The sequence below is a fragment of the Dendrobates tinctorius genome, unplaced genomic scaffold (assembly GCF_039654945.1).
Source record: "Dendrobates tinctorius isolate UK_male_01 unplaced genomic scaffold, ASM3965494v1 ptg000120l, whole genome shotgun sequence".
In the NCBI taxonomy this organism is placed as follows: domain Eukaryota; kingdom Metazoa; phylum Chordata; class Amphibia; order Anura; family Dendrobatidae; genus Dendrobates; species Dendrobates tinctorius.
Genome location: NW_027361788.1, coordinates 27,899,778 through 27,924,656, shown reverse-complemented (window position 1 = coordinate 27,924,656; position 24,879 = coordinate 27,899,778). Strand labels below are relative to the sequence as shown.

Below are 24,879 nucleotides of genomic sequence, written 5' to 3'. Positions count from 1 at the left end.
AAGCCCGTGTCCATGCGCAATTATCACTGCACCTGGAGAACCTTCTTCTCGTGATGCAAGGACCATGGTCGATCCCCACTGGTGTTTTCTACTCTTTCCATATCGGGATTCCTACAATCCGAATTAACCTCAGGTCTCGCGCTTAGCTCGCTCAAGGGCCAGATTTCAGCCTTCTCAGTGCTATTCCAATGCTAAATTGCCACCGGACTTCAGATGAAGACATTCATTCAGAGAGTCTCCCAGGTGGCGACTCTATATTTTAAGGGCCATTGGAATCTTGGGACTTTAACTTGGTTCTCGGAGCCTTACAGGAGGCTCTATTCGAACCACTGCAGGACGTACCACTAGTTATTCTCTCTTGGAAGGTGGTCTGTCTAGCGGCAATTACGTGAATTACACAAGATTCTGAATTGGCAGCCCTGTTCTGCCGTCCTCGTTCATGAATTTTCATCAGGACGCGGCAGCTCTCAGGACGTCCCCGTCTTTCCTGCCCAAAGTCGGGTCTTCTTTACATCTCAATGAAGAAATTGTATGGCCTTCCTTCTGTCCGGCTCAAGTCCATTGCATTGAGAGGGCCTTCCACACCCTCGATCTGGTCAGGGCTCTGAGACAGTACATCTCGCGGACCGCTCCCTTCCATAAGTCAGAGATGCCCTGTTCGTACTTCCACAGGGGCATAGGAAGGGTCCAGCCGCTTCAAAAACCACGCTAGCCAGGTGGATTTGCTTGGCTATTCAGGAATCCTACCGTGTCCGGGACACACTAGTCCCAGCAGGGATTCAGGCTGTATTTATATCCCTGTGTATGTGTTGTTGTTATATCTTATCCTTAGGCTTTTGGGGGATTTATGAGCATAATATGGTGACCATTGTATAAATATAATTAATTGCTCATCAATCTCTCTGTATATATTTTTTTTGGTCCATTTGACCATATTAGTACACATCGGATTATAATCAGGTACATTGTGTTTCCAGCCGTTCAGGGGGATTATAACATCAGATGGGGGCTTTGTGTCCTTGTTTTTAATTGTTTTTATTAACTTGTGGTGTGTGTTTTCTGTGATCAACTGAATAAAAACAGCTGAGATGTCGCGGCTTTGAGGTGGGCTCACCGCCGGAGCTCACCTCAAAGCGGGGGATAGTGGCAGCTGATGTACTATTCCGTCAGCTGGCAGTAAGGGGTTAAGAAACAACAGTTTATGGTTTACATTATGTCGTCAGCGACACTACATACATGTGCATCAATGTCAGTAGCAAAAGCAATTGTTCAAAAGTGTTTTGCAGACGACTTTCGTTTATAATCCGTGTCAGATGCTTCTCGAATAAGATTCCAGCAATAGTCAGCCAGCAATGTCTTGGTGAAATCTTTCACCGTGTTCATCGCTAACGGCACCAAGATTGGCTGGAAAAAAGTCCAATTGAGAATGTAGAAAATGCATTTTTAGTGACAGTGACATATTGCATTTCATCAAATGATATGCTGTGAGCATGTTGTCCACGAGATGTTCAAAGTTCGGTGCCCTGCGTTTCTAAGGAAGTTGAAGGTCACATCTTAAGGCTCTCCATGCCACTTGTTCAGTACCCTGCAAAAGACCATCAAAGCTACGGTCATTCATTATATCTCTGATCTGTGGGCCAATAAAAATACCTTCTTTAACCCCTTAATCCCATATGACGTACTATTCCGTCCATGTGCCCTGGGACTTAATTCCCAGGGATGAAATTGTACGTCATAGCGATCAGTGGCGCCCACGTGGTGAGCGCCGCTGATCGCGGGCGGGTATCAGCTGATTATCACAGACACGATCGCTGTGTACCGGGGGTTAAAGGGAAGCATCGGCAGGGAGGGGGCTCTTTCCCTACAGGCCCCCGGATCCAAGATGGCGACAGGGACCTTCAGGGCGCAGGCATGAGGAAGTCTGCGTCAATGCCTGTGACAGATCGCTGATCTCTCACAGTGATCTGTGATGTGACAGATCAGCGATCTGTCACAGGACAGTGATGTCCCAACTCTGGGACAATGTAATAAAGTTTAAAAAAAAAGTGCAAAAATAATTTTAAAAAAATCGCCAAATAAATTAGTTAAAAAAAAATATATTCCCCAATAAATTCATTTTTTGAAAATAAAAAAAAAAACAATAAAAGTACACATTTGGTATCGCCGCGTCCGTAACGACCCGCCCTATAAAACTGTCCCATTAGTTAACCCCTTTAGCGAACCCCTTAAAAAATAAAAAACGAAGCAAAAAATAATTTATCATACCACTGAACAAAAAGTGCAATAACGCACGATCAAAAGACGCATATAAATATCCATGGTACCGCTGAAAACGTCATTTTGTCCCGCAAAAAACGAGCCGCCATACAGCGTCATCCGCAAAAAAATAAAAAAGTTATAGCTCGCAGAATAAAGCGATGCAAAAATAATTATTTTTTATATAAAATAGTTTTCATTGCATAAAACCGCCAAAACATAAAAAAAACATAAATGAGGTATCGCTGTAATCGTACTGACCCGAAGAATAAAACCGCTTTATCAATTTTACCGCACGCGGAACGGTGTAAACGCACCCCCCCCAAAAGAAATTCATGAAACTCTGGTTTTTGTTCATTCTGCGTCCCAAAAATCGGAATAAATAGCGATCAAAAAATGTCACGTGCCCGAAAATGGTACCAATAAAAACGTCAACTCGTCCCGCAAAGAATAAGACCTCACATGACTCGGTGGGTCAAAATACGGAAAAATTATAGCTCTCAATATGTGGTGATGCAAAAACTATTTTTACAATAAAAAGCGTCTTTTAGCGTGTGACAGCTGGCAAACCTAAAAACCGTCATAAATAGTAAATCAAACCCCCCCCCCCGTTATCACCCCCTTAGTTAGGGAAAAATAATAAAATAAAAAAAAGTATTTATTTCCATTTTCCCGTTAGGGCTAGGGTTAGGGCTGAGATTAGGGTTAGGGGTGTGTTGGAGTTAGGGTTCGAGTTATAATTGGGGGGTTTCCACTGTTTGGGCACATCAGGGGCTCTCCAAATGCAACATGGCGTCTGATCTCAATTCCAGCCAATTCTGCGTTGAAAAAGTCAAATGGTGCTCCTTCCCTTCCAAGCTCTGCCATGCACCCAAACAGTATTTTACCCCCACATATAGGGTATCAGCCTACTCAGGACAAATTGTAAAACAACTTTTGGGGTCCAATTTCTCCTGTTACCCTTAGGAAAATAAAAAATTGGGGGCAAAAATAACATTTTTGTGGAAAAAAATGATTTTTTTATTTTCTCGCCCAGGCGCTATAAACGTCTGTGAAGCACTTGGGGGTTCAAAGTGCTCACCACACATCTAGATAAGTTCCGTGGGGGGTCTAGTTTCCAAAATGGTGTCACTTGTGGGGAGTTTCAATATTTTAGGTACATCAGGGGCCCTCCAAACGCACATGACACCCGCAGACCAATCCATCAAAGTCTGCATTCCAAAACGTCACTACTTCCCTTCTGAGCCCCGACGTGTGCCCATACAGTAGTTTTCTCCCACATATGAGGTATCAGGGTACTCAGGACAAATTGGACAACAACTTTTGGGGTCCAATTTCTCCTGTTACCCTTGGGAAAATAAAAAAATTGGAGACTAATTGATCATGTTTGTGGGAAAAAATGCGATTTTTTTTTTTTTTTTTTTTTTTTTTTTTTTATTTTCATGCCTGGGCATTATAAACTTCTGTGAAGCCCTTGGGGGTTCAAAGTGCTCACCACACATCTAGATAAGTTCCTTAGGGGGTGTAGTTTCCAAAATGGTGTCATTTGTGGGGGGTTTCTACTGTTTTGGTACATCAGAGGCTTTCCAAACGCGACATGGTGTCCGATCTCAATTCCAGACAAAAACGTCAAATGGCGCTGCTTCCCTTCCGAGCTCTGCCATGCGCCCAAATAGTGGTTTACACCCACATATGGAGTATCAGCGTACTCAGGACAAATTGCACAATAACTTTTAGGGTCCTGTTACCCTTGGAAAAATAAGAATCGAGGGTGAAAAGATCATTTTTGTGGAAAAAATATGATTTTTTAATTGTACGCCTGTATGTTATAAACTTCTGTGAAGCCCTTGGGGGTTCAAAGTTCTCACCACATATCTAGATAAGTTCCTTGGGGGGTCTAGTTTCCAAAATGGGGTCACTTGTGGGGGGTTTCCACTGTTTAGGTACATCAGGGGCTCTCCAAACGTGACATGGCGTCCGATCTGAATTCCAGCCAATTTTGCATTGAAAAAGTCAAACGGCGCTCCTTCCCTTCTGAGGTCTGCCATGCGCCGAAACAGTGGTTCCCCCCCCCCCCCCACATATCAGGTATCAGTGTACTCAGGATAAACTGCACAATAACTTTTGCAGCCCAATTTCTCCCGTTACCCTTGCTAAAATAAAAAAAATTGAACCTGAAGTATTTTTGTTGTGAAAAAAAGTGAAACGTTCATTATTTTTTTTTTTTTTTTATAAATATTCAAAAAATTCCTGTGATGCACCTAAAGGGTTAATAAACTTCTTGAATGTGGTTTTGAGCACCTTAAGGGGTGCAGTTTTTAGAATGGTATCACTTTTGGGTATTTTCTATCATATAGACCCCTCAAAGTGGCTTCAAATGTGATGTAGTCCGTAAAAATAAAATAGTGTGTTGCAATAATGAGAAATCGCTGGTCAATTTTTAACCCTCATAGCTTCCTAACAAAAAAAAAAATTTGGTTCCAAAATTGTGCTGATGTTTTAAAGTAAACATGTGGGAAATGTTATTTATTAAGTTTTTGTGTGCCGTATCTCTGTGATTTAAGGGCATAAAAATTCAAATTTGGAAAATAGCGAAATTTTCAAAATTTTCGCCAAATTTCCGTTTTTTTCACAAATAAACGCAAGTTATATGAATGAAATTTTACCACTAACATGAAGTACAATATGTCATGAGAAAACAGTGTCAGAATCAGCGGGACAGTGGTCAGAATTGTAAAAATTGGCCCGGTCATGAACGTGCAAACCACCCTTGGGGCTTAAGGTGTTAATCTTTGTGTCACTTATTCTTGGAAATTTCTGTTGCAAGTAAGAAAAGGCTTCCGATTCTTCATTGCTTTGACAAAATTCTTCATAAGCCCAAGTTTAATATGCAAAGGAGGGGAAAAAAATCTTTGCTGGATCAACGAGAGGATTGTTTAACATTCTTCTGTCCAGCAACCAGATTTTCGCGGCGTGGCCAGTCCTTTCTGAAATAGTGCATTTCTCGTGCACGACTGTCGCACTCACAAATAAAACAATACTTGGTACATCCAAGCTGCAGTCCAAGAAGAAGTGCAACAACTTTTAGATCACCACATACTGTATGTTCTAGTTATAATTTCTTTAATTAATGTGGGTCAACAGTAAGTCCATATTCTCATACATTTCTTTCATGTGTACGGCATGTCCAATAGGTATAGATGGATAGACACTTCCGTTGTGTAGTAAAACAGTCTTCAGACTTAAAACTGACAAGTCAATGAACAGTCGCCTTTCCTTCTGGTCATGTTCGCATCCAAGAGCACCAAACAACCCCAAAACGTCATTGCAAAAGGTTAAACTGTCGACATGGTTGAAAACGTGTTTAAGTTCTTCTTGACTACTGCAAAAAAACAGAAACTCTTGTTCCTGCTAATAAGAGATTCCGTTCTTGTAGCCTTGATCCCAATAATTCTGCCTGCCTCTTTGATAATTTCAAATCTCTGACCAAGTCACTCAGATCAGCTTGACTGAACAGATGTGGATTAGATGTAGAAGGCTCAAAGTCTGGGTCTGCAGCAGTTTCATTTTCCACTGACATTGTTAGTTCATCTCCATTGCCCATACTTTGGGCGGCTTTGGAACACGAAGACTTTGAGTGGCACTAGTCTTATGGCTAAAGGAAGATTAGGACATTCTATTGATTTCTTGTTCTTTGTTGAATATCCTGTTACATTTGTAAGGCAGAAGTAGCAATCTGTTACATTATCTCTCTGCTCTCTCCATATCATTGGAACAGCGAACGACATTGAAGGTTGTGATCCATTCAGCCATTCCCTAAGTATGTCAGTATTGTCTTTTGAATCCTCCCCTGCCCAGGAGATGTAGAATGCTCCGTACACGGTCAGCCAAATGATTCACTGTGCGGAATTTGCATAAGTGCTTGCATATGTGTATATCAGCTATTTGTTATTTTAGTGGAAAATTCAGAATATACGGTTTCAGAAAAAGTTCATGAGTTTTTAGAATTATAACAGAATAGTATAATGTTTTGTATCATTTCTCAAAAACCTTACGTGATAGGAAAAATCTGAAGTCATTTCTGAAATCAGCATGAAATGAATCTCAGGAACACTCAAGTGTCCGAGGGACAAAACCTTGGTAACAGTGTAATCTGATCTTTTACCGTCTACATTATGGCAAATGGCTGGTATTTCTCTGTATGGCTAGCTTTGCTTTGGACAGTAACCGCCAGGTTGTAACTCCAGATCTGTCCAAGGTAAATCATTTATTTACAGAATTACTCATCACTGGATGTTCATTATGTCTGAACGTAAACCTGTAAGATGGTGTCCAAAGGTGAACATGCCTTTTAAACCAAACCATTAGCTCTTTTATAATGACGTGACCTTTGTAAGGTGCCATAAATATAATTTACCTTGCAGCTCCAGTGCCAATGCAAACAGCAGTCACCAAGCATATTAAAGGGACCTGGTGCAGGTGCACGCAGTGCTATTATGTACCGTGGTCTGGGCTGCCCAAGGGGTTCTCTATTTGCAGCCATTTCACAATGCATATATGGAATAACAATTTGCAAAATCTGGGCTTTTGTTTTGCTTTGATTACCCAGCTCTGGTAATAGACTTCTAATTATTTATTTAGCAAGTGTTTTTGCAACAGTAAATCGCTCTGAAAATAAGCTTTCTCTATCGCTTCATTGGGGAACACTGGAAACCATGGGTGTATGCTGCTGCCACTACGAACCTGACACTAGGCTATAACAAAAAGCTATTGTTCTTCTAAATCTTTAGGTTGAAGACGACTTTGTCCTGGAGGCTGAAAAAGAGAAGTTTGTAGAGGAGCTGAAGCTGATTGTGACCCAAGCGCAGGAAATACTGCGCACTATTCCAGCGGAAGAGCGCGCAGAACTTGCCCCATCAGAGTGTAGTAGCCATGTGAGTGAATATAATGGTGATTTGTTAAAACAGCCACATCTTAGTTTCTTATCATCCGTCTTACAATTGTAAATTCCTCTTAGATGGGATCTTCTGAGCTTGTGCAAGCGGCAGCCCCGACATCTGCCCCAGTTGGAGGTGAGTGGTAGTAAATAGCAATCAAACTAAATGAGGGTGCTGGAGACCTTCTGCACTGGGAGTTTTATTACTTCCTAAGGCTTCCGAAGAAACTTAACTTTTATTTAGAGCGGTTTTCTGAGATATGGATAAATTTTGTACGTTGCAGAACATCAGAAAAATCGGAAGTATGGTTCTGCTCAGGCTTGCAAGTGACTCTTTCCAGTACTGCAACCTGCTCCCTTAACCGCTGCCGGGTTTCTGTGCAGTACAGTCAACGAACATTAAGATGTCATTTATTTTTTGTTTTGTTAGCTGGGAGTGACTTTTCAAGTAATTTTATTTTTTTTTATCAGCATCTATTATTTCCAATTAAATCACTTTGTAATTTTGACTTGATTTACGAAGCTGTGTTCTCTTTCTAGGGGAAGCGGTGCCGCAGTCGTCACCTGTGGGTCGATGGAGGTTTTTTATCAACCAGACAATTAGAAACCGTGAAGCCCAATCATTTGTCACCCAAACCTCAGTCACTAAAGTTCCTCAGCAAGCGACAGGTCAGGAAATTGAAGTTGTAATGGATGATACACAAGAATAAGTCTCTGTTCACATCACTAATCTATGTTCCTCAAGTGCATGGGGACGTGCACCTGATATATGTCAGTGTGCTTATAGACTTAGTAGCTAAAACTAAACTACATGGACAAATATTGATCTCCACTTCCTAATCATTGAATTCAGGTTTTTCATTCAGTCCCTTTGCCCCCAGTGTTTAACATCTCGCACTTCACCCCAATGAGTATAATATCCCTCGCGCAGTCTGCACCCTGGTATAACAAGTCCGTTCATGACATCTTTCCTCCAAAATTTTCCCCATCAAACGTGAGTGATATTATTTAGAAGTGGAAGGAACCGCAACCACACGGCCACAAACTGGAGACCCTGTAACGTTACAGAACGGGGTCACCAAGTGCTGAGGAGCAGAGGGCAGAAAAGTCACCATTGCTCTACTGCCTCTATTACTGCAGAGTCCAGATCTTCTCTGGTATAACATCAGCACAAACACTGCACCCCCACCGGGAGTTTCATGGCTGAGCAGCTGTAGCTTCCATCTTTGTGAGAATAGATTAGGGAACACCGTTTTCTGGCCCACACAGACATGATCTGATGTGGAAGATCATGACTGGACCTCAACCCAATCTAACACCTTTGGGATGAACGAGAACAGAGATTGAAAGTCCGGCCTCCCCCCCCCCCCAACATCCGGGTCTGACATCACAAATGATCTCCTGGATGAAGGAGAAAAAAATCCCACAGACTCCTCCTCCAAAATATAGTAGAAATCTTTCCCAGAAGAGTGGGAGCCGTTATATCAGCATAGGGGCGGCTCCATATTATGTCTATGGATGTAGAATGGGAGGTCAGAACATCTTAGATGGGATGTGTAGTGCCCCCTATATACCTTTGTCCATATAGTCTAAGACGACTATTTTTTTTGTTTGTAAATAAATGTTTGTGATGTTCATCCATTCAGGTGTATCCACAAAATAGGATCACTACAGGATCTATAAAGACGCCCTCATTCTTACACTTGGACCATGTGGTGATAACACATCCCCTTGGTGCTGACAGAACACAAGGGAATATGCTCGTGACGCAGGAAAAATATGCAAAGAAACGGAGTGTCTTTCATTTTCCCTGGATCCTAGACTGGTGGATCTCTCCCTATTATGTCGTCTAATAATGGCCTGGCATTAATAACTTTTATATAGCGCCAACATATTCCGCAGCACTTTTCAATTAAGCTGGGACATGTACAGACAATAAATTCAATACGAGTTAAGTCAATTTAAACAGTGATGTTAGGAGTGGGGTCCCTGCTCGCACGCTTACAATCTACAAGGAAATGGGGGAGGGGGGAGATACAGTAGGTGAAAAGTGCTTGTTATTTCAGGTCTGGCAATTATAATAAATAGGGATTTTCATAGAAAGCTGCATGATCTGGTCATCAGCCCGTGTGTTTAAGTGCAGTAGTCAAGTATCAAGTGCAGTTCTTGTGTGCATGGAGGGTGTGGAGACAGATGAATAGTAGTGTGCAGATTCAGAATAATATTTGGGAGGAGGGAACAGGGCAAAGCTAGTTTGCTGAGTAGTTGATGTGGTAGGCTTGTTTGAAGAGATGGGTTTTCAAAGCGTCCTTGAATAGGTCGGGGCTAGGTATCAGTCTGATCGTCTGGGGAAGTGCATTCCAGAGAGCTGGAGCAGCACGAGAGAAGTCTTGGAGACGGAGGTGCGAGGTTTGGATTACGGGGGATGTTAGTCTTAGATGATTTGTAGAACGGAGGGCACTTGTAGGGCGGTAGACAGAAATGAGAGAGGAGATATAAGGCGGTGCAGAACTGTGGAGAGCTTTGTGGGTGAGAGAGATGAGTTTATACTGGACCCTGTAGCGAAAAGGTAGCCAGTGTAAAGACTGGCACAAGATGGAGGCATCAGGGAAGCGGCTGGACAGAAATATGACCCTGGCTGCCGCATTCAAGATGGACTGGAGAGGAGAAAGTTTGGTAAGTGGGAGACTGATCAGAAGAGAGTTGCAGTAGTCCAGACGAGAATCAATAAGAGCGACAGTAAGAGTCTTAGCAGTTTCAAAGGTGAGAAAAGGTCGGATTCTGGAGATGTTTTTAAGATGCAGGTGACAAGAGCGAGTGAGTGATTGGATATAGGGAGTAAAGGAAAGTTCGGTGTCGAATATGACCCAAAGACAGCTGACATGCTGCCTGGGAGTTATGGTTGAACGCTCCAGGGTTATTTGGATGTTAGCTAGAGTGAGGTTAGTAGAGGGGAGAAGCACACGAAGTTCAGTTTTGGAGAGATTTAGTTTCAGATAGAGGGAGGACATGATGTTAGAGACCGCAGACAGACAATCCTTGGTGTTTTGAATTGGGGTAGGGGTGATGTCAGGGGAAGAAGTGTATAATTGGGTGTTATCAGCATAGAGATGATACTGGAACCCAAATCTGCTGATTGTTTGTCCAGTAGGGGCAGTGTATAGAGAGAAGAGGAGGGGGCCTAGGACTGAGCCCTGCGGGACCCCGATAGTAAGGGGACAAGGAGAGGAAGAGGAGCCGGCAAAACATACAGTGAAGGAGCGGTCAGAGAGGTAGGAGGAGAACCAGGAGAGGGCTGTGTCCTTGGAGCCTATAGAGCGGAGCATAGTGAGGAGGAGCTGGTAATCCACATTGTCAAATGCGGCAGAGAGATCCAGGAGAATTAGCATGGAGTAATGAACATTAGATTTAGCTGTTAGTAGATCATTAGAGACTTTATTGAGGGCAGTTTCAGTGGAGTGTAAATAGCGGAAACCAGGTTGTAAGGGGTCAAGAGAGGCATTGCATCAGCTTGTCATTCACTCCTAGTGTCACTTGTAACCTCTTGAGGCCTGTGTAATGACATTATCACCTCACAATAACCTGTCGTGACAGTGTGGAGCTGGCAGGCCAAGGGTCTCATCTCCATGTGCAAAGTCGTATTGCAGCAGTGAAAGGGAAGATGCAACTGAATTTATCTTTTAATGATTAATCTGGTTGCAGATTTTTATTTTTTGTAATGCAACGGCTGAGATCCTGACTCCAGTGATGTGTCACACACTGCTCTGCTTTCTGTAATCGTGATACAATCCCTGTTTTCTCTAGTCTTCATTGGGGGACACAGAACCATGGGGTAGTCTGCTGCCATCTGGAGGCTGACACTGTTACTGCATTTAAATAAAATTACTTATTTCACAGTAGACTATACCTCGCCTTCTGGAGTCATGCCTTCTCGGTTTTTTGTTGTCAAATGGAGGCAAGGTCTGTCTCAGGCCTGTCTTGGGTTAGGTGTTACCCATTTTTATTTTTTTGTGTTTATGTGGGATGTCTCAGGGTAACAATGTAATTGTGCACTCTGTTACATCCACGTAGCGACGGAAACTACAGGCTGTAATTTCTCAGTCTGTATCTTCTCACATCGGTGTGGCTGGATCAACGTACATTTACACATTCTGTAGTAAGGTACTGGGGTTGTGGTCTGTAAGCCAACTAGCTCTTGCCTGCTTCCCCACATTGCACGCGTGTTGCATGCAGCAGGGTTCTAGATCTTCAGGAATGGTAAGTATAGCGCTGTTGTGATCCCTTCCCACACCTTCCTCCTCCGTCTATCCATATTCCCTGGGAGTTTGCTTCCGGAGAGTGCAAAGCTCCAAAAGATAGAGTGGAGTGATCCTTGGTGTAGAGGCCAGGTGCTACTGCTGGCTGCTACTGCTGGCTGTTTTTGCTAACCCATAAGATCTCTCCTTGGCCTGAATGTGTGTGGGTTGAACAGGTCAGTGGTCTGGAGAGCTACCTGGCCGTGCAGCTACTGGTGTGTTTGCTGCCGTCTCTGGAGGCTGGGCACTGTTTCTGCGGGTCGGATATCAGCATGCAGGATGATATGTAGCCGTAGGAGCAGTCGGCCAATCGGCAGGTAGATTGTTTCCAGCCGATCGGTAGATAGGATGTTTGAACCAATTGGTGGCTTTGTTGCTCCCGGCCTATCTGCATGGCTTCTTTTTCAACCTGTCATAGGTGGCATCTCCTCCCCTTCCTCTTCTGGGCTATGGCGCGGTACTATTAAATGGTATTGGGCACATTGGCATATTCCTCATCGTGGGACAGCAGGCTCATCAGGGGAACTGACTTCTGCAGTGTGGATCAGGTTTGCTGGAGGCTCCTGGGGGCTGATACTACAGACGCTCTAGTTGGGTTTTTTCACTGATTAGTGTAGTCTTCTATTTTATTTCTGTATTTCCTCTTATCACTCAATGTCAGAGTCTAGAGAGGACTGTGCACTCTTAGTAGAGCAGCCTGAACTTGTCACTTATTACAAGTCACACAAGCATAATAATAAGTTGTCCACCTGCCATTCTATGGCCTAGATTGCCGATGATCACTGCCGCCCCAGGAGCTCCGACCGCTGCTGCAGGTGGGTCAGACCATTCAGCCACATCGCACCAACATGGGCTGTTATGAAGGAGATCCAAATGACATTGAGTCATCTCCTTATCCCAGAGGTGCCCACATTCCTTTTCCCCTCCGCAGGGAATTCTCTCACCTCTGTGCTCAGAAGCTAAGTCTGGTTCTGAGGCCTTTCTAGACCCGTATCAGATGGGAAGGCTGAGGGAGATGGTTGATAGTTTAGTTTTCTGCTGTAGACACCTCTCTGGGAGTAACAGGTGTGCCACCCGCTTCCTTAACCGAATCAGGTTATTTTTTTAGGAGGGGCAAGCGCATGGCCAGGTTCTTTTTTTTTTTTTTTTTTTTTTTTTTTTTTTTTTTGTAACCATGAGGAATTTATAGAAGTATTGCAGCTCAAGTACAACTAGAGAGACACTTCCAGAAGTGTAGTCGTAATTGAGGTGTTATATCCATTTCCAGCAGAGCTGGTGACCTTTTGGTCTACTCTACCTGTGATAGACACTCGATGTGTCACTTATCGAAGATGACTACTCTAATGGATGGAGAAAGAAAAATGTTGTGAAGAAGAAACGGAGAGTTGTGGTCATGGGGGATTCCCTGTTGAAAGGAACAGAGGCCGCTATAACCTCAAGAGAAATGTGCTGTCTTTCAGGTGCAAAAACTAAATATGTGTCTGTCAGGATATCAGGACTTTTCAGACTTACAGATGACTACCCATTCCTGCTAATACATGTGGGGACAAATGACACCACAAGAAAGGACCTGGAAACCATCTGCAGTTACTTTGAAAACTTAGGTAAGAAAGTGAAAGAACTGGGAGCGCAGGTGGTCTTCTCTTCCATCCTCCCAGCGGATGGCCATGGAACAAGGAGGTGGAGTAAGATACTGCAGCTGAACAACTGGCTACGTTGATGGTGCTGTCAGCAAAGATTTGGATTTCTGGATCACAGAGTGAATTACCTGTACGATGGACTGGCTTGCTAGAGATGGGGTGCACCTTACAAATACTGAAAAGCATGTATTTGGAATTTGCCTTGCTACACTCGTCAAGAGCGCTTTAAAATAGAACAATGTGGGAAGGGAAGCAAAAGGCCAGAAAAAGCCATACATCTGAAAAGTACTATTGAGAATTCTGCTTTTAGAAGTGGAAAGGAAGAACAAAGACAAAAAATCTAAATAATAAAAATATTGGAGGAACACAAACCTATCACAAACTAAAATGTTTCTATACAAATGCACAAAGCATGGGCAACAAACAAGGAGAGTTGGAACTACTAACACAGGAGAAGAAATGTGTCTTTTGAGTCACTGAAACTTGGTGGGACTATACACATGATTGGAATACAAGGCTAGAAGGATACCACTTATTTGCAAGAAACGGACTTCATAATCGAGGAGGAGGTGTTGCATTGTATGTTAGAAAAGAGTATATCTGCACAGGGATCCAAGCTTCAGAGACCGGGAGTTCTGTGGAAACTGTTTGGATAAGTATACAAGGCGAGAACAATGGAAAGGACACCATTGGAGGCATTTTCTACAGGCCGCCTGTGCAAGCTGAAGATATGGATGAACTCTTTATGCATCAAATTGCCAAGTTCTCCAGAAATATGACATAGTGGTCATGGGAGATTTCAACTATCCAGACATTTGTTGAGAATCTCTCTCTCAGGCAAAACTAACAGGTCTGCGCAGGCGCCGCCTCCGGCGGCCATTTTCCTGAAGCTGAATTCAGCATTACAACAATGTAATGCTGAATTAAGCTTCAGGAAAATGGCCGCCGGAGGCGGCGCGTGCGCTTAGTGAGATCTCAGGAGACGAGATCTCGTCTCCCTAGATCTCGCTATGCGCGGCCATTTTAAATTCAGCATTACAACAATGGAAGTGCTGGGGCTCCGACCTTTAACAAAACGCCGGCGGAGCCCCTGCACCGCTGATCACCTGCAAAAGTGCCGCACCAGTCCAGGATGGATGTGCGGGGGCTCCAGGATTTCCACCAGTGCCGGCGGAGCCCCCGCACCACCGATCATCTGCCAAATCGCCGCCCATCAGCCTCGGATGGTGTCTCCTGTAAGTGCATCTGGACCATAAGACGCACCCCCATTTTCCCCCAAATTTTGGGGGAAAAAAGTGCGTCTTATGGTCCGAAAAATACAGTAGCTAACATAAATGAATTCAAGTCTCCAGGTCCAGATAAATTACACCCCAGAGTACTGAAGGAGAGAGCAGAAGACATTTTTTAACCACTCTCCATAATCTGGAGACTGGAGAAGAGCAAATGTGCCTAACCTCAAAAAGGGGAAGGTGGTGTACCCAGGGAACTATAGGCCGGTGAGTCTGACTTCTATACCAGGAAAGATCTTTGAACAAATTATTAAACAACATGTATGTATGTAAGTACCTGGATAAGAATGAAGTGATTAACCAGAGTCAGCATGTTTTGTAACTAATAAGTCATGTCAGGCTAACTTAATTTCCTTCTATGACAGAATCACTGACTGGGTGGATCAGGGAAATGCTGTAGATATAGTATATCTTGACTTCAGCAAAGCATTTGACAAAGTATCTCAAACCATCCTTATTGAAAAAATGAAAGTATGAAATGGACAAGGCAACTGTTAGGTGGATTCATAACTGGCTTAGTGATCAGACCCAAAGAGTGGTCGTAAATGGCTGCACATCCAGTTGGAGGAATGTCTCAAGTAGGGTACCACAGGGCTATGTTCCGGACCCTGTATTGTTCAACATCTTTATCACTGATTTAGATGATGGAATTGAGGGTACACTGATTAAATTTGCTGATGACACACAGCTAGGAGGGATCGCTAATGCTAGAGAAGAGAGAGAGGATTCAAAAATATATAAATAAACTGGAGCAGTGGGCAGCAACTAACAGAATGATTTTTAACAGGGAAAAATGCAAAGTACTACATTTGGGCAACAAAAATGACAAAAGCATATACATAATGGGAGGAATAGGGCTTAGCAACAGCACATGTGAAAACGACTTGGGTATACTAATAGATCATAAACTAAACATGAGTCAACAGTGTTGATGCAGGAGCAAAAAAAAAAGGCAAATACAGCTATCGCCCAATATCGCTGCTCCCAGTCGCTAACAAACTCCTGGAGCAGCACGTCCACGCTGAACTTTCCTCCCATCTAACCTGCTCTTTGACAATCTACAATCTGGTTTCCGCCCCCATCACTCTACTGAGACAGCCCTGACCAAAATTACTAACGACCTACTTACAGCCAAAGCGAACGGACAATACTCTATACTTCTATACTTCTCTTTCTAGATCTGTCCTCTGCCTTCGACACAGTTGACCACTGCCTCCTACTACAGATCCTCTCTTCCTTTGGCATCAAAGACCTTGCCCTATCCTGGATCTCCTCATACCTCTCCAACCGCACATTCAGCGTCTCCCACTCCCATACTACCTCCTCATCCCACCCTCTGCTCTGTTGGAGTCCCCCAAGGCTCTGTTTTAGGACCCCTACTCTTCTCAATCTATACACTTGGCCTGGGGCAACTCATAAAGTCCCACAGATTCCAGTACCACCTTTTTGCGATGATACTCAGATCTACCTCTCTGGCCCAGACGTCACCTCTCTGCTGTCCAAAATCCTGGAGTGTCTATCAGCCATATCCTCCTCCTGCCGCTTCCGCAAACTGAATGTGGACAAATCTGAACTGATCATCTTTCCCCCATTTCACAGATCTTCCTTACCCGACCTATCTATAACAATTGACGACATCACGCTTTCCCCCATACCGGAGGTCCACTGCCTCGGAGTAACCCTTGACTCTGCCCTGTCCTTCAAACCGCACATCCAAGCTCTCTCCACTTCCTGCCGCCTCCAGCTCAAAAATATTTCCCGAATCCGTCCCTTCTTCAACCCTCACTCTACTAAAATGCTTGTGCATGCCCTCATCATCTCCTGTCTCGACTACTGCAACATCCTTTTCTGTGGCCTCCCTGCTAACACCCTCACACCTCTCCAGTCCATCCTTAACTCTGCTTCCCGACTAATTCAGCTCTCTCCTCGCTACTCCTCCGCTTCTCCCCTCTGCAAATCTCTTCACTGGCTCCCACTCCCTCAGCGTATCCAATTCAAATTACTAATACTGACCTACAAGGCCATCTATAACCTGTCTCCTCCATATATCTCTGAATTTCCCGATATCTTCCCTCACGTAATCGCCGATCCTCCCAAGACCTCCTCTCCTCCACACTTATTCGCTCCTTACCCAACCGCTTCCAAGACTTCTCCCGAATAGCTCCCATCCTCTGGAATTCTTTGCCCCAACACATCCGCCTATCAACCACACTCGGATCCTTCAGACGGAACCTGAAAACCCATCTCTTCAGGAAAGCCTACAGCCTGCAATGATCCCTGCTGCCCCCTCACCACTACTGGAGCCACCCCCTCACCATCACTGGAGCTGCTGCAACCACCTAACGTACTGTCTCCTTCCCCACCATCCTGTAGAATGTAAGCCTGAAAGGGCAGGGTCCTCTCTCCCCTCTATATCAGTCTGTGATTGTTAGTTTGTTTATTGTAAGTGATATCTGTAATTTGTATGTAACCCCTTCTCATATGCAGCACCATGGAATCAATGGCGCTATATAATAAAATTAATAATAATTACAATTCTGGGATGTATTAACAGAAGCATACAGTCTAGATCACGTGAAGTCATTACCCCCCTCTACTCCTCTTTGGTCAGATCTCATCTGGAATACTGTGTCCAATTTTGGGCACCACATTAAAAAAAAAAGACATCAACTAACTGGAGCAAGTTCAGAGAAGAGCAACCAAAATGGTGACCGGTCTGCAAACCCTGTCCTATGAGGAACGGTTACAGGATTTGGGAATGTTTAGCTTGCAAAAAAGACTGAGAGGAGACTTAATAACTGTCTACAAATATCTCAAGGGCTGTCACATTGCTGAAGGATCATCTTTATTCTCATTTGCACAAGGAAAGACTAGAAGCAATGGGATGAAACTGAATGGAAGGAGACACAGATTAGATTTTAGAAAAAAATTAACAGGGTGATCAATGAGTGGATCAGGCTGCCACGAGAGGTGGTGAGTTCTCCTTCCATGGAAGTTTTCAAACAGAGGCTGGACAGACATCTGTCTGGGATGATTTAGTGACTCCTGCTTTGAGCAGGGGGTTGGACCAGATGACCCAGGAGGTCCCTTCCAACTCTACCATTCTATGATTCTACCTCTTGTGGAGCTTTCGGCACTTAAGGACCCCACAGATAGGTGTATAGAATCTGTGGTGAAGTCCGCTTTTGAAGCGGCAGGTTTTGCTCTTTGCCGTCTTTTTCTGCCACATGGGTCTCCAAGGAAGTGACGGCATGGGCTAATCGTTTGCATCAAAGTTTTTGTTTTTTTCCCATGATTTGGAATTGGTTGAGATTGCAGATCAGATTGTGTTCGCCATCCTTAGATGCGGAAGAGTGCTCTGCCCAGGTGGCAAGTAATTGTGTGGCAAGCCGCCACATGATCTGAGTCAACGTATGGAGGGCAGACCTGGCTTCAAAGATATTGCTGACAAAACTGCCATTCCAGGGATCTCACTAGTTAGGCTCCAAGCTTGATAATTCTTGAGGCAACAATCAGCAGAAGCACCCTGCTTCCTCTGTACAGGTCTAGACATCCTTTTCGGAGACATGGTCCTTGCAGGTCTATCTCTTTCGTCAATTTCCAGAGCCAGAAGAGTCAGGTCAGCAGGTTAGACCCAAGGTCTCCCAGAAGCCTAATAGAGCTCATTTTATACTAATGCCCGCCTCATGCCTTTGAATCAGGAGCTATGCCCTTCGGGTCCAGAGGCAACAGAAGAGTTAATGCTTGATGTGTGGCCCCCACTTGGCGATCTTTCTGCCTTTTCCAGGAGGCATGGCTGGGGTCAATCAGCGATCTTTGGGTCAGAGAGGTTGTCTCTTTGGGTTACAGAATAGACTTCCCTGCTCTACCTCAGGATAGTTTCTTTTGCTCCTGCCCTCAAAACTCCCCCAGCATGATTTTTTTTTTTTTTTTACAAGGCGATAACTTCAGGCAGGAGTGATTGCAAGTGTTCCCAGTTCAGAGCGCTTAAGGGGGTTCTATTCAAACCTATTCATCATTCTCAAGAAAGACTGCTTGGTGCATTCTATTTTACGTTTATGGCCCCTGAACAAATGGGTTCGGCTTCTTGTTTTCAAGATGGAGTCACTTACTGTCAATCAAGATCACTTTCGGTTCAGGGCTCTCCAATTAAGGCTGGCCACAGCACCCGGAGTGTTCACAAAGATTCTGGCCCCAGTCATATTGCTTCTGTGGACCAGGAGGGTAATTGTTCTCCACTATCTGGACGATATTTTTGTTCAAGCACCATCCTTTAGCCAGAATCTAGAGAGCCTGCGGATTGTTCTACAGGCTTTGGAGTGAATTGGATGGGTTGTCAATAGGACAAGTCTGTTTTGGTTCCGATGCAAACGCTACGGTTTATGGGAATGGTGTTCGATAATGTTCAAGCATCGGTATTCCTTCCCGAAGAAGAAGAGATTAACGCTTCAGTCCTCTGTATGAGAATCCTGGGAAAGATGATGGCAATTTTCGAAGCAGTGCCTTTTGTTCAAGGCCATACAGAACATGCTCCTAGCCTTTTGGGACAACTCAATAGAGTCCCTGAATTGGCCTATTGGTCTCCCCCTTCACTATCTCTCGGGTAGTGCCGAAATGCTGAGCCCAGTGAAACCCTGCCCACACCACTGATTGGCAGCATTCTGTACATTGACAGAAAGCTGCCAATCAGCGGTGGGGGCTAGGTTATACAGAGCAGCAGGACTAGCAGACACAAGACAACGTGTCCTGTAGTGATGATAATTTCCTGCTGATAAAACACTGATTGTTTTGAAACACACAGCCTAGTAACACAGCCAGTGACACATCGCTGTAATCTGGGTCTCTTTCCCTACATTATGCTGCTCTCAGCAATTATCTGCTAACACATTCCCTTTAAAGGGATTTCGTAGGGTTTGATATTGGATTGGTAATCTATCCAGTATCAGATTAGAGTGACCTGACCTCCCCCGCTGATCAGGCCTATCCCCTACAAACTGTACAAACCTGTGCCAGTTAAACTGTGGCCACAGCGCTTCTTTAGTCAGCTGATCACCCGGTGCTTGGTGGTGGACACCCGACTATTTGACTGCATATCCTAAGAATACGCAATCCATTTTCAATCCCTGAGAATTCCTTTAATAGAGCGAGTTATAGCCTTGTGTGTGGCCAGTCTTGGTATGATATTAATATTTTTCCCTTTTTTTTTTTTTTTTTTTTCTTCTCTCCCCAGGACCCCATAATGAGACACGGCGTAGTCTTCCTGATGACCTTTCTAGTGCTAAGCAAAGCTGCTCATTTCAGACAGGACACCCTCTACTTTCCACATCCTCCGATGGCCATGTTTCTTCCAAGGAAACTGATCCTTTAGTGGTGACCACCCGTGTGGTAAATGGTAATCAGATTCTGTCCTCCACTGTCAATAACAATAACTCGTCCGCTGTGCCGATGCAGAAAGAGTCCGAGGTGTATAGCAACAATATAGCGGTGGTGACAGAAGCTCAGCATCCCGCCGTTCATGTTGGTAGTGATCAGGAGGCGCATATGGCAAATGGTGGCATTTACACAGCAGAGTCTGTTGTTCAACCCTCATCTGGACAAAACACTACAGCCATGTCTCTTGGTCTTACAAAGTCAGACAGTATGGGACCTTCAGAAGCCCCTTACTATCCCCAGACCCCCGTCTCTGAAGCGTCCCTTGTGCATTCTGCTTCAGTCCAGGAGTCTGACAACGAAGGTCCCCCCAAAATAGAATACTCTGATAACTGCATCAAAACTCTTGATGAAAAATTGAGAAACCTGCTATACCAAGACAGCTCTGCCAGCTCATATGCCGACAGCCAAAAGGAGACCCAGAGTACAGAATCCCCGCTTTCATCTTCTGCTGAGGATACCCTGTCCTGTCCCGCCCCTGAAGCCGCGAATCCCGCCAGTACTCAAGCCACTCCGGACCAGACAGACCCTATCGATCCCCTGGAAGTCCAAGCTGCTGAAGCCGTCATTGCATTTCCCGGTGAATTAACACCATCTGTAAGTAATTCATGTCTCCAAGTCATTTATCAGAAGTGCAAGCTTGAAGGTGTCGTTTAGTCTCTTATACCTTTTTATTTGACTTGATACAGTTGTCAATTTCCTTAGTCCAGTTTTTACTTTCTGGACAGCTTTTCCTCCCTTCTGCAAAAAAAACATGCTGCAGCCATCACTAGGGGGAGCTGTAAAGCTTACTGTACGCAATTAGCACCACAGCTCCCTCTAGTGGCGGCTGCAGGCAACCAGCATGTTATCTTTCAACTGGTCCTGGATACTTTAAGTCTTCAGAACCAGACACGGATAGGATTTTTGCTGTAAATTTTTATTTTATTGGCGGGGGGTTGTCCTTTTTATAGACAATCTTTTTTTTTTTTTTTTTTTTTTTTTTTTTTTTTTAATCATATGATCATGCCCCATTTTTCAGTTCATTTAGCTTGGTAAAATGGTGTTATTTGAAACTTCAACTTATCCCTCAAAAAACACTTTCTCGTAGGGCTATCTAGGCATTAAAATAATAACGTTATGGCTCTTGGAAGAAGGGGGGTAGGAAAGCGAATTTGCAAAAATGAAAATAGTCTGTAGCGAAAAGGGGGTTATAGGTCAAAGAAGACCATTGACCACTGTGTATGTTGAGAGCACGCACTTTTTCTCCAGGGTCACTGCAACCTTTACCTGCGGGACAGCTGGTCGAACCATGTGCTGTAAATATACGTATGTGTGTGTGACAGCTGGTGGAAACGTGTGTACAATTAAGTTTTTAAGGTCTTTTCTATATTTTCAGTATTACTCATATTTTTGTCTTTTCTTTTCCATTTTTTAATGTTGTCCTCTCCAGGAAAGCTCTGAAGATGCCTGGCACCCTGCAAGTTCTTCTCATGCCTGCACAAAACGCTCTATAGGCCCTGGAGCTGCACATCTACAGACAGGAGGTGGATATTTTGGCCTAAGCTTTACTTGTCCTAGTCTCAAAAACCCCATTAGCAAGAAACCGTGGGCTCGCAAATTAAAAAGCTGGGCATGCAGGTTGCGGCATTCCAACAGCTTATTCAAGAGGTCAAGAGTCCGCCAAGGTAGTGTTGCTTACAGTTAGGCCCGTACCATAGGAACATCCCTTTTGGTTATTTCCGTACGTATATATTTCTTTTTAGTGAGTTACATTTTTTCATTTATTTTTTTTTCATCCTCAGAATTGTTCCCTCACGTTTCTTGCACCTTCACTTTTTTTTCTTTTTGTGTTTGTCTAGCTGTGTCTGTACTGACACACATTGTAAGAGCATCGGACTATCATCGCTTTATGTCTTTCATGTGAACCACTGGTATTTTGCCTGAGCATGGCAATATGTATTTTAGCTGGAGCCCGCACGTGTACTGTTGTATTCCTTTTTACCCCACTCCTTCACTTTGGTAGTAGGATATCCGGCCTTATCACCTTGTTAATTTGGCAGAATCTTCTGAAGTTTGTTGTTTTCTTTTCTTTTTCTTTTTCTTTTTTTTTTTTTGTTTTTTCTTTTTTTCTTTCCTATTTTAGCTGATGATGATGGTGTGAGACGAGAAGTATCGAATGCTACGCAAAGGGTAGTGGAAGCACTGGCTGAATGTGCCTTGTCTGAGGGACCCTCAACTGGAACCAGTGCCTTCAAACGTGGACGTTTTCAGGTGCGTGTGTCAAATTTAGAGATTTGTATGGGTTGTTTAAAGAAAAAAAATAAAATGATATACATATTTAGGTATTATACATACATGTTTATACTATATGGGAAAATATATTTCTCTCTCACCCATGACAGCACCACGGAGAGAGGGGGTCCGCCCATCAAGGACAGGAACCTACAGATAAAAAGGCAGCACCTCTCCTCCGCCCCCAGTTGGGTTCCTGTCCTTGACGGGTGACCCGTGGAACCAAGCAGCGGCAGCTTACCAGACAAGAAGAGGAAGTCCAGGGCCGTCCCGTTTGCAGGCTGATAGCGGGGAGGCTCCTGTCGCGGCGGGGTCGGTACCTGAAGCCACCACCGCTGTAGCCGAGGGGCTGTACAGGGTGAGCGGGCGGGAGAGGACCGAGCCGCCGCTCCGGATAGGAGAATGGGGCTGGGGGACGCCGGTATACACGCGGGCAGCGCCGTGGTACTAAGGTGTACCAAGATGGCGCTGCCCCGGAAATGAACCAACAACTTCCGGGTCCCCGCGGTCGGCGCATGCGTGCAGGCTGGGAGGAGGAGGTGACGTCACGGCCGGGAAATTCAAAGAGAGACGCCTGGAGCTGCTCCATGCTGGAAGCGTCCTGTGAGCATGGAGGACAGCGACCAGCACGAGGAGCAGCCAATGCAGCAGCACAGGCAACACCACCATCGCCGACAAAAAGACAAGGACGGACACGAGGGCCGGTCCAGCAGCAAATCGACTGCGAGGAGCAAGTCACCTTCCTTGGATCAACCCGCGAGGGATCTGAATCTGCCTCCCGAACCGGTACCTGCAACCGCGCATACGGGGTAAGTGAGCTACGTGAATGTTCCCCATTGTAATAGACTTCTTTCTCTTATTAGGGAAAGAAGAAAGAAAAAACAAAGAACAGGGAATGCCCCACCTGTAAAAACCCGCTACCAGCTTCCTGGGATAAAAAACTCTGCGACTCCTGCATACAGGAGGTTCTCTGTGAGGAAACCCCGGATTACGCTTCAGATCTAAGAGCAGTAATCCGTTCGGAGTTTCAGAGTGCCCTTTCATCCCTAAAACAAAAAGGGAGGGGGAAAAAGAGGGACACAGTAGTAGGCTCCCAGTCAGAGGCCTCAACGTCAGGGGAAATTACCTCCCATACTTCAGACACCGACTCGTCATCCTCGGATGAAGAGACAGAGAGTCGTCATTGTTTCCCCCTGGATGAGGTAGATATGTTTAGTAAAGGCAGTAAGATCTACCATGGGGGTAGCAGACCCTCGGCCCGACAGATCAGTCCAGGACATAATGTTCGGGGGACTGGGCCAGAAGAGACGGAGAGTATTCCCATTAAACGAGAACGTACAGGGCCTGATAAAAAAAAGAATGGGAGAGACCAGATAGGGGAAAAACTCCACGGTTCCCTCTCTTAAAAGGAAATACCCATTTGACGAGGAAGCATCCACGTCCTAGCCTCGAAGAAATTTGCACTCCCCTTTGAGGATATAGGTACTCTAAAGGACCCGTTAGATAAAAAAGCTGACACCTTCCTCAAAGGCACTTGGGAGTCAGCAGGAGGAAACCTTAGGCCAGCAATAGCGGCAGCTTATATCTCCAGAACCCTCATGGTATGGGTGGACCGATTAGAGAGTCAAATAAGGGAAGGTACACCCAGGGAGAAGATCCTGGAATCCATTCCAGTCATAAGAGGAGTGGCGGCTTTCTTAGCCGACTCATCAGCTGACTCAGTTAGGTTGTCCTCCAAAGCGGCAGCCCTGTCATACGCAGCCCGTAGATCGTTGTGGCTTAAATGCTGGCCAGGGGACTTGTACAGGCTAAGATGAAGCTATGCGCCATCCCTTGTGAAGGAAAATTCCTATTCGGTGAAACATTGGATGACATCCTCCAAAAGGCAGGGGATAAAAATAAGGGATTCCCAAACGTGGGCCCTACAGGCTTTAAGAGGTCCTTTCGAAACAAAAAGTTTTTTCAGAGGAGACCCCCGAGAGAGCAAAAATGGGACAACAGGAGAAGGGACAGGGGGTTCTTCTTCGGTAACCTGTCCTGAGACAAAAAAAATCCCCAAGTGACTGTTTGCCCAGGGTGGGAGGGAGACTAAGTTTTTTTTCTACCAGCCTGGAGGAGAATATCGAACAACCCCTCGTTATTAAATCTGATAGGATCAGGGCTAAGGATAGACTTTCTCTCTCTCCCCCTTTAAAAATACGTGGTAACCCCACTAAGATCATCGATAACAGATAAGAAGCCCTTGAAAAAGAGGTCTTAAGTCTATTGAACAAGAGAGTCCTCCAGGAGGTTCCCCCACGGGAGAAAGGCAGAGGGTTCTACTCGCCTCTCTAGTAACCAAACCGGACGGTACCTTCCGGACAATAATAAATCTAAAGAGACTGAACGATTATGTCAAAAACGAAAAATTCAAAATGGAGTCGATCAAGTCAACCATCAAAATTCTCTCCCCACATTGCTTCATGATAGTATTAGACCTCAGCGATGCGTATTATCATATCCCCATCCGCAAGGACTCCTGGAAATACCTCAGACTTGCTGTCTCCATAGGAGGCGAAGTAAGAGAGTTCCAATACAGGGCCCTGCCATTTGGAATTTCTGTAGCCCCGCGAGTTTTCACGAAGCTAGTGGCAGAGATGATGGCGCACCTGCAAGAACAAGATATTCTAATAGTCCCATATCTGGACGACTTTTTAATTGCGAGCAACTCGGCCCAAAGATGCCGGGAACAGAGGGACAGAGTGATAGACACTTCAAAA

The 24,879-nt window shown here is 44.7% G+C and overlaps 1 protein-coding gene across 3 annotated transcripts in view; it reads left to right on the top strand.

Annotated features, from left to right (window-relative positions):
- WNK3 (WNK lysine deficient protein kinase 3) overlaps window positions 1-24,879 on the top strand; it is a 156,575-nt gene that overhangs the window by 104,101 nt on the left and 27,595 nt on the right. For 2 of the 3 annotated variants that reach the window (XM_073540966.1, XM_073540968.1), the window contains exons 15-20: window positions 7,047-7,190; window positions 7,274-7,328; window positions 7,733-7,861; window positions 19,647-20,443; window positions 21,279-21,513; window positions 21,972-22,099. In XM_073540966.1, the coding sequence (XP_073397067.1) occupies window positions 7,047-7,190; window positions 7,274-7,328; window positions 7,733-7,861; window positions 19,647-20,443; window positions 21,279-21,513; window positions 21,972-22,099 (1,488 nt within the window). The remainder of the gene's footprint in view (window positions 1-7,046; window positions 7,191-7,273; window positions 7,329-7,732; window positions 7,862-19,646; window positions 20,444-21,278; window positions 21,514-21,971; window positions 22,100-24,879) is intronic. The other variant, XM_073540969.1, reaches the window with a different exon arrangement.